The sequence below is a fragment of the Oncorhynchus gorbuscha genome, linkage group LG13, assembly GCF_021184085.1.
Source record: "Oncorhynchus gorbuscha isolate QuinsamMale2020 ecotype Even-year linkage group LG13, OgorEven_v1.0, whole genome shotgun sequence".
Lineage (NCBI taxonomy): Eukaryota > Metazoa > Chordata > Actinopteri > Salmoniformes > Salmonidae > Oncorhynchus > Oncorhynchus gorbuscha.
This window is the reverse complement of record NC_060185.1, coordinates 34,431,242-34,446,450: the sequence shown is the minus strand read 5'-3', so window position 1 is coordinate 34,446,450 and position 15,209 is coordinate 34,431,242. Positions and strand designations below refer to the sequence as shown.

At 42.8% G+C, this 15,209-nt stretch overlaps 1 protein-coding gene across 1 annotated transcript; it reads right to left on the bottom strand.

Annotated features, from left to right (window-relative positions):
- Positions 1-827: 827 nt before the first annotated feature.
- LOC123992283 (T-box transcription factor TBX5-like) lies at positions 828-13,230 on the bottom strand. Its single transcript, XM_046293449.1, has 4 exons — positions 12,848-13,230; positions 8,192-8,337; positions 7,397-7,491; positions 828-876 (listed from the first exon to the last, which is right to left on the bottom strand). Exons 2-4 carry the CDS (start codon positions 8,333-8,335, stop codon positions 828-830), a joined length of 288 nt encoding a protein of 95 aa, XP_046149405.1. The 5' UTR covers positions 8,336-8,337; positions 12,848-13,230.
- Positions 13,231-15,209: the final 1,979 nt, after the last annotated feature.

Genomic DNA, 15,209 nt, shown 5'->3' with positions numbered 1-15,209 from the left:
AATGACTAACACATCTACGGCCACATGTTGAGGTTGTCTTCTTTTGTCATCATAGAAGCATGTTCAAGACAGCACACAAAGGTCGCAGGTCGGTGGAGAGCTTCACAATTGCTATAATAATCTGTGCAGAATCTCAAATAGCATTGATCCCCTACACTATGTACTTTTGATGTAATCTCAACTACAATCCATGTAATTTGGTTGTGCTATTAGATGAAGCACAGTGATAACACATTAAGTTGGTATATGAATACAAAATATCTGATATTGTATTCCCATTTGAACTTTACTGTGCTTTTAGATGGTTGAAAGCATAGTGATAACACATCAGTTATTCAACAGACTTCTGGCTGTCTTTATGAGTGGGGGGATAAAGGTTGAAATCTCATTGATCAACGTTTCAATCAAATTTCCAGGTTAAAATGACATGGTGTTTGTTCCCAGTGGGATGTTCTTAGAACTCACATGATGGTTTTTGAGAGTGCAGCGGCAGCAGCGCCATAAAAAGACAAGTGTAGGAACGCTGTGAGTGTAGCTCTCTGCTCTCAGCCATCTCAGAGAGAGAGGGAGACTCAGGAATGATAGACAGAATATGCTAATATAGCAGACAAGGCCATAAAACACATGAATGGCGCTACCTTCCGTGACCTCTTCCCTGAGAAACGGCTCTCTTTTTCATCACATCTGTGTCAAAGCAAAAAGTTGCAAAGGGATCTGCAGCACCCCTTATAAACCCCTAAGTGCTTTTTAATGGTGGCCCGGATCAGACAGCAGTTTTTACATCTGACTTGTCATCGTACTGCATCACCCCCTGAGAGAATGGTCGGTCAAAGGGTCTGTACTCCAGTACAGTTGACCTGCTGCATCCCATATCCCCTGGCAACAGGTTTAGAATAGAAGAGTGTGAGACACACTTGTGAAAGGCTGACGGTGACATGCTCTCTGAACAGATGAGTGTAAGAGTGAGCAGATAGCTGGGGCCACCTAAGCAGACCAAGCAAAAGGATCTGGGTGCATCAAAAGTAGTGCACTATATAAGGAACGGGGTGACATTTGGGACCCAGCCTCTATCTGCTGCTAACGCACAATGCTTCAAAGGACCCATCCCAGATCTTTCTGGCCTGACAGGAGCCCTTACTAATGCCTTGTTCATGGATCACAAATACTCAACCCATCCTGTACGGTAGAGGGCATTCAAGGCAGGTAATCTCCCTCTGTCTCTCTCTCTCAGGCTCCAAATTGAATCAGTGTGGAGATCAGTCCTGGTGTCATGCTCACAGAAAGACATTTTAATCTGAGGGGAACTTCCAAAGCAGACCTGCAGCTCATCCCAGCCCCACTCACACCTCCAACCAGGCCCATATTGAGGCCTGTATCAAAAGATCAGGAGGTCTCTAGGAGGATATAAGGCTATTTCTATGTAACTCAGCCTGACATTATTGCTGATGGCTTTTCAGCACATCCATAAGAATGATTCAATTTTCTGACAAAGACATGACTCATGAGTTGAAATAGTGGTGTATAGTTACGGTGGAAACCGTGTTCGATTGGGCCTCTGAGTCCATTACCACGACGGGGTCCACAGCATAGCTCAGCGAGGGGGCCCACACTGAATCACTTAGCATTGCTAATGGCTAATCGAGGACCTCGATGGCTCAGCCACCTCAGCCCTGCCTGATGACAGATGCTGTGGTTTCCATGGCAAAGCTGCCAAACAGCCATGAAGAAATATCTAAGCTTTACTGCCCGTCCCCTTGAGGTGCAGGACTTTACTCTAAAGCACGCCTTTGTGTCATCAAAAACGGAATATGACAATGATGAACAACGGAAAGGGATGCGTTATTAGAGCGAGTGCCTGTCAAAACAAGGTCAAACAAGTCAGGACAAGTTGATTGCCACATTTTCCCAAGGCATGTGTTTTCTGTGAACATGCGTGCCTGAGAGAGTGTTTGTGTGTGTAGAGGACTGGAGAGAATGAGAAATGGAGATGGAGAATGTGTGATATCAGTGTCAGTGTGTGGGTGTGTGTTTGTGTGGTGTGTGCCAGCTGTTTCTTTCCTAGCAGCCCAGCACTATGAGTCTCCCTGCCTCCTAGGCCCTCCAGTCAAGGGATCTATCCAGGCTGTTCCCAAATAGAACCCTATTCCATTTATAATGTGCTACTTTTGACCAAGGCCCATAGAGCTCTGGTCAAATCTAGTGCACTATACAGGGAATAGGGTGCCATTTGGGACTCCCACCCAGTCTCTGGGAACATCCAACACTGAGGGAGATCAAAAGGACCGGCAGAGGGATGATGGAGTGCTCCAGGCCACCGCTAGACGCCGCTGAAAGCGGGCCCCGTGGTCCTCTTATCACCCCTCTGCCACCGCTCCCACTGACTGGCTGTGTACAGACAGAGAGAGAGGAGAGAATGAGCACTGTGCCTATAGAAAGAGAGAGAGAGGGGAGAGTTGGAGCACTGCCTAGGTACGTTGAAGAGTAAGAATTAAGACTGGGATTGCTGCACTCACAATAACAAACTACATCTACGTTCCTCAGTAAGGAGTTCACTGACTGCACTGTAAGAGGCTGAAGGGCCAAGCTGCACTGTAAGAGACTAAAGGGCCAAGCTGCACTGTAAGAGGCTGAAGGGCCAAGCTGCACTGTAAGAGGCTGAAGGGTCAAGCTGCACTGTAAGAGGCTGAAGGGCCAAGCTGCACTGTAAGAGACTAAAGGGTCAAGCTGCACTGTAAGAGGCTGAAGGGCCAAGCTGCACTATAAGAGGCTGAAGGGTCAAGCTGCACTGTAAGAGGCTGAATGGCCAAGCTGCACTGTAAGAGGCTCAATGGCCATGCTGCACTGTAAGAGGCTGAATGGCCAAGTTACACTGTAAGAGGCTGAATGGCCAAGCAGCGCTGTAAGAGGCTGAATGGCGAAGCTGCACTGTAAGAGGCTGAAGGGTCAAGCTACACTGTAAGAGGCTGAAGGGCCAAGCTGCACTGTAAGAGGCTGAAGGGTCAAGCTACACTGTAAGAGGCTGAAGGGTCAAGCTGCACTGTAAGAGGCTGAAGGGTCAAGCTGCACTGTAAGAGGCTGAAGGGTCAAGCTGCACTGTAAGAGGCTGAAGGGTGAAGCTACACTGTAAGAGGCTGAAGGGTCAAGCTGCACTGTAAGAGGCTGAATGGTCAAGCTACACTGTAAGAGGCTAAAGGGTCAAGCTGCACTGTAAGAGGCTGAAGGGTTAAGCTGCACTGTCTGGCAGACATATCAGTGTGGATGACGGATCACCACCTCAAGCTGAACCTCGGCAAGACGGAGCTGCTCTTCCTCCCGGGGAAGGACTGCCCGTTCCATGATCTCGCCATCACGGTTGACAACTCCATTGTGTCCTCCTCCCAGAGCGCCAAGAACCTTGGTGTGATCCTGGACAACACCCTGTCGTTCTCAACCAACATCAAGGCGGTGGCCCGTTCCTGTAGGTTCATGCTCTACAACATCCGCAGAGTACGACCCTGCCTCACACAGGAAGCGGCGCAGGTCCTAATCCAGGCACTTGTCATCTCCCGTCTGGATTACTGCAACTCGCTGTTGGCTGGGCTCCCTGCCTGTGCCATTAAACCCCTTCAACTCATCCAGAACGCCGCAGCCCGTCTGGTGTTCAACCTTCCCAAGTTCTCTCACGTCACCCCGCTCCTCCGTTCTCTCCACTGGCTTCCAGTTGAAGCTCGCATCCGCTACAAGACCATGGTGCTTGCCTACGGAGCTGTGAGGGGAACGGCACCTCAGTACCTCCAGGCTCTGATCAGGCCCTACACCCAAACAAGGGCACTGCGTTCATCCACCTCTGGCCTGCTCGCCTCCCTACCACTGAGGAAGTACAGCTCCCGCTCAGCCCAGTCAAAACTGTTCGCTGCCCTGGCCCCCAATGGTGGAACAAACTCCTCACGACGCCAGGACAGCGGAGTCAATCACCACCTTCCGGAGACACCTGAAACCCCACCTCTTTAAGGAATACCTAGGATAGGATAAGTAATCCCTCTCACCCCCCCCCTTAAGTTTTAGATGCACTATTGTAAAGTGACTGTTCCACTGGATGTCATAGGGTGAATGCACCAATTTGTAAGTCGCTCTGGATAAGAGCGTCTGCTAAATGACTTAAATGTAAATGTAAGAGGCTGAATGGCCAAGCTGCACTGTAAGAGACTAAAGGGTCAAGCTGCACTGTAAGAGGCTGAAGGGCCAAGCTGCACTATAAGAGGCTGAAGGGTCAAGCTGCACTGTAAGAGGCTGAATGGCCAAGCTGCACTGTAAGAGGCTCAATGGCCATGCTGCACTGTAAGAGGCTGAATGGCCAAGCTACACTGTAAGAGGCTGAATGGCCAAGCAGCGCTGTAAGAGGCTGAATGGCGAAGCTGCACTGTAAGAGGCTGAAGGGTCAAGCTACACTGTAAGAGGCTGAATGGCCAAGCTGCACTGTAAGAGGCTGAAGGGTCAAGCTACACTGTAAGAGGCTGAAGGGTCAAGCTGCACTGTAAGAGGCTGAAGGGTCAAGCTGCACTGTAAGAGGCTGAAGGGTCAAGCTGCACTGTAAGAGGCTGAAGGGTCAAGCTACACTGTAAGAGGCTGAAGGGTCAAGCTGCACTGTAAGAGGCTGAATGGTCAAGCTACACTGTAAGAGGCTGAAGGGTCAAGCTGCACTGTAAGAGGCTGAAGGGCCAAGCTGCACTGTAAGAAGCTGAAGGGTCAAGCTGCACTGTAAGAGGCTGAAGGGTCAAGCTGCACTGTAAGAGGCTGAAGGGTCAAGCTACACTGTAAGAGGCTGAAGGGTCAAGCTGCACTGTAAGAGGCTGAATGGTCAAGCTACACTGTAAGAGGCTGAAGGGTCAAGCTGCACTGTAAGAGGCTGAAGGGCCAAGCTGCACTGTAAGAAGCTGAAGGGTCAAGCTGCACTGTAAGAGGCTGAAGGGTCAAGCTACACTGTAAGAGGCCTAAGGGTCAAGCTACACTGTAAGAGGCTGAAGGGTCAAGCTACACTGTAAGAGGCTGAAGGGTCAAGCTACACTGTAAGAGGCTGAAGGGTCAAGCTACACTGTAAGAGGCTGAAGGGCAAAGCTACACTGTAAGAGGCTGAAGGGTCAAGCTACACTGTAAGAGGCTGAAGGGACAAGCTGCACTGTAAGAGGCTGAAGGGCAAAGCTACACTGTAAGAGGCTGAATGGCCAAGCTACACTGTAAGAGGCTGAAGGGTCAAGCTGCACTGTAAGAGGCTGAATGGCCAAGCTACACTGTAAGAGGCTGAAGGGTCAAGCTGCACTGTAAGAGGCTGAAGGGTCAAGCTGCACTGTAAGAGGCTGAAGGGTCAAGCTACACTGTAAGAGGCTAAAGGGTCAAGCTGCACTGTAAGAGGCTGAAGGGCCAAGCTGCACTGTAAGAGGCTGAAGGGTCAAGCTGCACTGTAAGAGGCTGAAGGGTCAAGCTACACTGTAAGAGGCTGAAGGGTCAAGCTGCACTGTAAGAGGCTGAAGGGCCAAGCTGCACTGTAAGAGGCTGAAGGGTCAAGCTGCACTGTAAGAGGCTGAAGGGTCAAGCTGCACTGTAAGAGGCTGAAGGGTCAAGCTACACTGTAAGAGGCTGAAGGGTCAAGCTACACTGTAAGAAACTGAAGGGTCAAGCTGCACTGTAAGAGGCTGAAGGGTCAAGCTACACTGTAAGAGGCTGAAGGGCAAAGCTACACTGTAAGAGGCTGAAGGGTCAAGCTACACTGTAAGAGGCTGAAGGGTCAAGCTACACTGTAAGAGGCTGAAGGGTCAAGCGGCACTGTAATAGGCTGAAGGGCAAAGCTACCCTGTAAGAGGCTGAATGGCCAAGCTACACTGTAAGAGGCTGAAGAGTCAAGCTGCACTGTAAGAGGCTGAATGGCCAAGCTGCACTGTAAAGAGGCTGAATGGCCAAGCTACACTGTAAGAGGCTGAAGGGTCAAGCTACACTGTAAGAGGCTGAAGGGTCAAGCTGCACTGTGCCCCTTCCAAGGAGTGCTGACCGGACACTGCACAACCTCTATAGCATGTTGACCTCTCACTGTCATCCCTTACAAGAGAAAATGTTCCTGAGAACCTTCATTCATTCATTTATTAATTTACTCATTCACTCTTCAAGTACTGAGAGGGATTAAAACCTGCTAGCTCGTCAGATCCTTTAGCATCTAGCAGCTCCGAGCACTACTGCTTGATGCTCCTTCCAGATACTCTGACAAAACTTGGTGTTGGAATAGATTGGCATTGAATTGTTTTGGCAGTCTCAGTTGCCAATTGAACAACAATATTTCTGTTAGAACATGCAGTGCAAAATGTCTAGCTCGAGCTGGTGTAGCAGTGAAGCGGCCTTGCTATGTTTACTCATAATTTTTACATAGAAATATACCTGTAAAAATTTCAGATTACAATTTTGGCCCCTACAGTTTTTTGTTATCCTACCTACAACATTCCACAATGTTGTGGCCTACAACTGGTTTCATTTACAATCCATTTTTATGTTCAATAACATTTTATCTTCACATCAGTTCAGACAGAGTTCATTCTTAGAATTGTTGAATTACACACTGTAGCTGCTCCTGCTCCATTACCGAGCAACATAAACCTGGTGTGCGTCCCATATAGCAGCCTATTCATGCTCACCATCGGCTCGGGTCAAAAGTAGTGCACTATAAAGGTAACAGGGTGCCGTTTTGGACGCCGCCCTGCTCTTCTCTGGCTTCTCAGGCTGACTGACTGTATAAGCCTATTCAGTCAGTCAGGTTTTTCAGCTGAGCGCAGCTGGTGGAGATGCGTAGCTAAGCATCACTCTGAGGCCGGGTCCTTCAAAGGTTTTAAAGGATTCTCGGCACACTTTATCAGCTGGACAAGGTAAAGCCCATCTTTCACAGTTGATGTGGCATTAAAGAAAAATTGTGGTGACCTTTACATTTTGGACTGGGAAAAAAGCCCCTGTGAGGAATGTAGGGTGGGCGGAGGTTGGTTAGAGAGAATCTAGTCATCTTCTGGTTAAAGTCCAGGTTAAGGGCCAGACTGTCTAATCCACAGGGCAGCATTAAATCTAACACACAGAGCAGAGCTGTGGGTTTGTGTTTTCAATTAGATGTTCACTGGGGCAGAAATGATGTCTCTTCATTTTCTCTACCTGCGACCCAGCGTGACATAACTGTAGCATGGTGTAATTGATTGCCTTAGCTCCAACAGATGGCCATAGCTACTCAAAATGGAGGTGCCATAATGACTACATTTTAACACTAATGAAAGCAGCTACTCAATTTGCAGAAGTAACACATATTTGTGGTGAATCTGAGATGAGTCTGGTACAGTCTACTAATATGGTATAGGCCATGTATTGCTGTGATATATGAACTGTAGGTACTCACCTGCCTGCTTTCGTTATGATCATCTCTGTTCCCGCCTCATGGAACTTCTTCCACAGCTCCCTCTCATGAAGAAGAACCTTGATGTTCTCAATATTCTAATAGAGAAAGGTAGAGACAGCCATGAGGTTTGGCAACCTGTTGTGGGTTTATAGACAACTCACATTATGAACGAACAACGGCTTCAGTTCAATACACAGGCTTACAATACATAGACATAGACCATAGACCATAGAATTACATATAGAACTTATATAGAACTTATATAGTAATGTAATAGGATATCTGTGACATAGAATTACTATAATACTAAAAATCCAACAGAGCATCTCTACAGATAATAACAGACTTACAATACACAGACTGACTCCAATACTAAACTGTCTCGTAAAATACTTAAATAACACATTCCCATGGAATGGACTGGACAAAATACAAAATACAGCACAATGTGTACCACAATGCACAAACACAATGTAACACACCTTCAAGATACATTATGCCATCTGCATTTTTAAGTTAAACCAGTTCATTCTCAATAAATCGTTCACAATTGATAGGGTGTCCACCTACTCTTCCCCGACAAGAAATAAAAACACCCACGACTTAATATGGCCAATTATTTTGTTAACAAGTCAACAACTTCCTTAATAATAGCTAAAATCATTGAAATTGAGAGCAAGGAAACATACCCATTTCGTCATTTCCAAGAATAGGAAACTTCTGAACATATAATACCTTTGCAGTTGTGTTTCTGGCTGTGTTGAGAGCCTACAATACCCATGATTACATGATTACCTGGTCTGGCTCATTGCCCTGGGAGATGCTGGGAGTTGTAGGCAGGCCCAGGTTAGCGGAGTCAGGGCTGAGGTCTGAGGGCCCTCCAGGCTGGACCCCAGTCACACTGTCATCCGTCACAGCTGAGGCCTTCTCCTGGAGCATCTCTATGAGACGAACACCAGCTTCAGTTCAATACACAGACTTACAATACATAGACCATAGAATTACATATAGAACTTATATAGAAGTTATATAGTAATGTAATAGGATATCTGTGACATAGAATTACTATAATACTCAAATAAAACAGAGCATCTCTACAGATAATAACAGACTTACAATACACAGACTGACTCCAATACTAAACGGTCTCGTAAAATACTTAAATAACACATTCCCATGGAATGGACTGGACAAAATACAAAATACACCACAATGTGTACCACAATGCACAAACACAATGTAACACATCTTCAAGATACAAAGATGAACCCTGCCCCTAAAAACATAGCCTAATATTTAATTTAGATATTATTTATTTTTTCAACTACTAATTGACAGGAAGTGCATTTACATAATGCACTTGTACAGTAATTGCTGTTCATTTTGTATTTCTACAATAATTATGTCTATTAATACTGTATGGAAATAAAACACATCTTACTGGAAAGCTGCTAATTAATTCAATATTTTCTAATGAACATCTGCAGAATGACCAATGGGAGAAACAAACGGAACTAAAGGGGACTCCGTAAAAAATGTTTTATCAGATCATTAAATGTTGTCATCCCACACCTTGAATGATGTTCTTCAATGGAATTCCTATCTGTTTTAGAAAGAAAATCTGGTCTGGGTAAAAGACACGTCTACTTCAATTTGTGTCTGTTATTTACACGAGAAAAGTATATATTTTTAATGAATTACTATTTATATTGAACGATGAATCAAAAGTAAATTGTTTAAATGTTTGAACATTTCTGGTAGATACAATTATTTCAAATCAAACCTTACAAGGAAATTTCAAGGATGCAGAAGTCAATGCCTCATTATTGCACTACAATAATACACACTTGAAGGTATGTATTCAACAACAAATATTTGCAATGAGAGAATAAAAAATAATAATAATAAACTGCATATTAATTCATTCAAGGCATGCTCTCTCATTGTGGGACATTTCTTGGAATAGATGTTTCAGTTCTTGGAAACCAGGTCACTGTTTCGTCCCCAAGCTACTAACCATTTTTAATAGAAATATTTGTTGAATTGTGTAGGCAAAGTCATTTCAAGGTGGATCACTGCAGCAAGGGCCATGTGCCATTGGGGGTATTTGGTTACAATGACCCAAATACTTTATGATGATGGGCCTTCATTCATGCAAAATAGATCTGATCTATGTTTGCAGAGAGGTCCCATGTGAGTTTCAAGGAGGAATCGTCTACTGTATACTGCACCCTCTGCTCTGCTCTCCCCTCATATGAAAAGATTGAATAGTAGCTAGCAAACTTGATTGTTCCTCACATAGAATTTGAATTACCGGACCCATTCAAGTGACGTTATTCCCACATATGACTACACTGTTGTGCTTATTAGGTCATCGTAAATACACAACTACTAAGTAATCATAAATATTCAAGCAACATTCTGGCCATAGAATTACAATTACTAAAGTCTGCGCTCTGTGATGGGTTTACCAGCGGCCATATTGAATATTTTTATTTCTGTTATAGCATCTCCATTTTGATTCTCTGACTTTTAGTTTGATGAATGAAATTACAATATTCCTAATATATATTTGCATATTAACACCGTAAATCATAAGAAACTCTAGACATAAGCTAATTACTCAGCCTGCATGCTTGGAGACCACGATATTAAGCACATGGGGTCAAGATTAATTTGTTCTTCAGAAGAGTTGGATTAAATATTTACTTTTCTAGCATACGGGGGATAGTTTTATGTAACGGCTCCTAAACACTGTTCATTCCATTAGTCCAGATCACCAGCTAAGCTTCGTGCTCTCACAGCTCTAAACCCAGCTCAAAGACAAACATATTTTCATGAGAGACACAGACACACAGACAGCCTGGTATAGCCTCGTCTGCTCCATACAGTTCAGTTTCACAAGACCCTCTCCTCTCCCATAGCAACCATTCCCCCAGCCATTTTACCATACAGACTCAAACTGTAGGTCTACGTCCAAAATAGCACCCAATTCCCTATATAGTGCACTACTTTTGAACAGAGTCCTATGGGCCCTTGTCAAAAGTACTACACTATATGAGGAATAGGGTGCCATTTGCGACGCAGATATAAAGGTATACAGTGTACATTTCAGATAGTTTTTACACTCACCCCGGCCCTCCCTTAATCTCAGGCATGTAAACAATGTGAGTGCTCTCTCTCAGGATGAAAGAGAAGGGGCTCCAACTGTAAACCAACGCAGACATTTGCTAAAGCGAATAAAGATAAGGCGCGCTGCAAATCAGCCGTGGTACTTTTTACCCTCCTGAACAGGGCCCTTTCACTTACCCTGTTTAACTAAACACACTGAGCTAGCCCTCTGTTTATATCTGTGTCACTCCCAGACATATAATCCACTAAACTATTCATGGCAGAGTGTGTGTGTGTGTGTGTGTGTGTGTGTGTGTGTGTGTGTGTGTGTGTGTGTGTGTGTGTGTGTGTGTGTGTGTGTGTGTGTGTGTGTGTGTGTGTGTGTGTGTGTGTGTGTGTGTGTGTGTGTGTGTGTGTGTGTGTGTGTGTGTGTGTGTGTGTGTGTGTGTGTGTGTGTGTGTGTGTGTGCGTGTGTGTCTTTGCCTGTATCTGTCAGTGTATCTGTGTCTGTGTTTTCGCCTCCCAGTTTGAAATGCATAGCCATGATGCATGATGCATGTTATTGAGACAGCTACCATAAATTCAAACCTGACCTACCATTTTGTGCGGCAGCCAGTCTCATGCATCTGGTGATGTGTTGCAGAGAGAGAGAGAGAGAGACAGAGAAAGAGCACCTTTATTGTTGTTGTATGTACGTCTCTGGCAGCTACTACTCAGCGATGTCAGTAGAATCACATCACGTAGCCTTGAGCTTGTTAGCACGCCATTTGTGCAGAATTATTTTGGATGTGAAACTGACCTATCACAACAAAAATGTAATGGTACCAAAGTAATAAGTGAGTATGGTGCTGTAATATCTCTAACCTGGAAAGCAGTTCTCTAATGTTCGATTCCCTCCACAAAAGTGAATACGGCCTATGTTTTAATCAGTTGTTTAGTTGACTGATTGGCTTCAAATGTCAGTATACTAATTAACAGAACATCTCAGGATGTAATGTTAAGAGTCAAATGAAAAATAAAATATGATTTTATTTATTGTAAATTTGTGTAATTGTTTATAGTCCACATTTTAGAGACATCCAACATAATTGTTTGAGTTATGTATTTAGGTATTTATTGAATGAAAAGGACATTATTTAGACTCCCATTTGTAGATTAAATTATTTTGTTGTATTTTGTGATCATATAATTCTAAAAGCATGTCCTAAAATCATCATCTGGCAGTCAGTCTGTATAAACTAATTAAATATATTATTATGAATATTAATGATAGTTTTATCATTATCATTATTCATCGTTAACTATTATAATAATGATACTAATAATAATATTTGTAACATTATTTAACTATTTTTCATCTTAAACAGAACAGATAGAATTGTTGTTTGTTTAACTTTTTATAACTTTTGAATTGAAAGTTGCTACACCAATTTTGGACTTATAAATGAATACACCCATTGATTCTTGAAGAATATGACTTATAAATGCCTCATGAGCTAAGTTCAACTGTCATACCCCCATTAGAACCCAAAATAAAAGCTTGATTTAGTCCAATGATTGTAAACAACGTAATGTAAACAAACACTGTATAACATCAAAACATGGTTAAAACTATCATTTTACTATAATGGATGGTCAGTCCTTGCATCCATGGTTCTCATAGCTTTAATGTCAATAAGCTTTGAATACCATCACAGGGCCCTGAAACATGTATCAGACTGGTATTTTGGTGTTTTATATGACATTTAATGTCCTTTCTACACAGCATCTAGGCTACGATCCATAAAGAAACGTACAATCTCAGACAAGGGCTCTTGAAATTTTTTGAAAAATTGAGTAAATTATGTAACTACTGTTTTCATCAAATTTACAGTAACCTCAAAATTATATTGTGAAAATAAGAAGCATATAGCCTATAACTTCTTTGAGCATATGTGAAATGTAAAGAAATTGTGACTTTCCAATTGTACTATAGGCTACATGTTCATATCAGTTACAATTAATGTTTTAATAGACCGTGTGACCATAGACTGTTATACATCTCCATAATATCACCGCATCATACAACAACGGTTAAGGACACTGCTGTGGCTGTTATTGTTGAAATAGACTACAGATATAGCGTTGTCGCGTTCACCATCACTATCAAGGCAGTCAAATAACGCTGGAAAAAAAGAAAGTAGAAAGTATATCCTAACACTAATCGCATTAAAGAAGCTGAGCCTATCCAACCAACTATGGCGTTTTCAGATTGACTCCATGCCTGAGCTTGTTTACAAAGCACAAAGCACCTAGATAGGCAGGTTACAATGAACATAGGAAATCATGTTATTATATTACCTCATGAAATATTATGAGCTCGAATCCATTTATTTTCCAAATGGTACTTTTCTGTCTTCACCAAGGAAATAGCAGGAAGTTACGTTCCATTGGGACGTAGTTAGGGAAAGTCGTCCAGCATCTCATCTTAATAGGCTTGCTTATCTTTCTCCGGCATAACGGTTCTCGAGTAAACTCCCGGACACGCGTGAGCGCCGGTGTTAACACTGACTTGGTGTGATTCAACTCTCGTGAACTGACTGTTGCCTACTCTGCGCGTGTGCAGTGCGATTTGAGCTAGAGAGAACGAACTTGGTGTGTGATGTTTTCTTGGAAACACAAAAAAGAATTTGCTCAATCCCTTGAATTGTTAAAAAACCGGGATGAGTGAATTATTTGACTCGTTCCCCCTCTCCCTTCCCTCTCTTCCACGCAGACCTGACGTCGATCCTCTAACGACGAGAATACCTTACAGCGCGATGCACTGCTCCTCTGGAGCCAGAATCTCTCCACCAACGACTATTGGACTAATAAATGTTGTGTATGACATGAATACAACCTCATCTCCTCCCCCATCCCACAGGCTATTGGTTACATCATTAAAAATACTAATCCAATGATATAGGCTATATAGCCTATAACTAGATGTAGCTGCAGAGTTTGTTAGGGCCTATGGGATATTATTATACATAATATAGTATAGGTTTCATTAATAAACAATTCAGATAATAATTAATAATTTGCCCGATAGGCCTTTTCTACTAAATAAAAAAAAATTAACAAACTCAAAAGAGCACAAATTGATAATTGAAGCATCTGCTCTGGGTCTTTGTCAATCAGGTGTCACTATGCAAACAGACATCTGAGGAACTGAGTTACCTGTGAGGTGAACCATGTCCAAATCAGGATTGTTGGGGTAACAGAGTCTCCTCTGTTCCAGTGTGAGGTCAAATGACCTCTGAGGGCCACAGTGGAGAGGAGTGGACTAGCCTACAACCAACCCATCCTCTGGTTCTGTTACGCTCTAGATTTGATTTATTTACCATTATTTCGCACGCCATGTATTCCTATCAAAACAGCAAATGACCTCTGAGGGCAACAGTGATGACGAGTGGACTAGCCTATAGCCTACCCATGATCTGGTTGAGTTATAGATGGTATTTCTGGACAGTTATTTCGCACGCTATGTTTTCCTTTCAAAACAGGGATAGGCGTCGAAGAATGACGCTAAAACGATCATACATTTTCAGGTGAAATATGGTTGTGGTTTTGGAATAAATGGGTCGAAGCACAAGGCCGAAAGACCAATAAATCAACAATAGAAGTTGGCGGGTCGGTTTGGTCGGTAGAGTTTGACATATATCTACTGGTGACATGACCAAATGAACGAGAACAGCCTAAATGTCCTTCCAGCGACAGTTTGTCATTTTCAGCCCTTTCAATATTTCTCTGCCAAAATATGACTGGTGAGGAGGCATCGAATGATCAGACAGTGGTCATTTCTTGAGTCTGTTGAATGTTTGGACATGGGTGATGTATTGTATCGGTTAATGTCAGGTTTTAGAGACCTATTGATCGTTTGTTGGTTCAAAATATATATTTCCATATCCATTATAATTAACAAATGGCTTGATTTTGGTATCATTTTGAGAAAAATAAATTGCATCTAGGCTGACTGTATTTGTCAGTTTATTGAAATCATGTTTTTTAAAGTGAAAATCGGCTGCAATGTAACACGCTAGTTGCCTTTAATTTCTTTACTTTGTAGATGGGGTGATTTTCGTTTTATGTTCGTCCATTTAATTTATGAATTATTCTTGTTTTACTAATAATAGTTGTAATGTTTCTTTATTGTAAACATAGAATACTACTAATAGCCTAATAATAGGGTACTAATCATAGGCTAATCTAATTGAATGGACACGTGCATTTTTTTTCGATAGGCCTGTCATCTTTATTATATGATATAATAAATATTGACATTTCTTGTCAGGGAACAATCAAGCAGAATAGTCCGTTTTCTATGGTTTTCCATCCCATATTGCTATATCAACCCCTTCGCTAAATGGGACTGTTTTTAGTAATCTGTCTTTAGTCATGTGGCGCCAAAAGGCCAAAGCCTCTTGAGTCCGGGTGAAGGCCTTTAGTTCCATATCGAAAATCAGTCCATCCAAGATCTAACGCAGTCCTCCAAACTTCAGTCATTTGCGCGGGAAGAACATATTTAGCGATACATGTAAATATTGACCCTAAATTCCTTGCATCATATAAATACAATGCCAGGCTGTGTTTACACAAATAGCTCGTAAATGTTGAACATAAATGAGTATTTAGAGGATGTTTCTGTCATATTGCTAATGTGCGCCACTAATAAAGGATATAG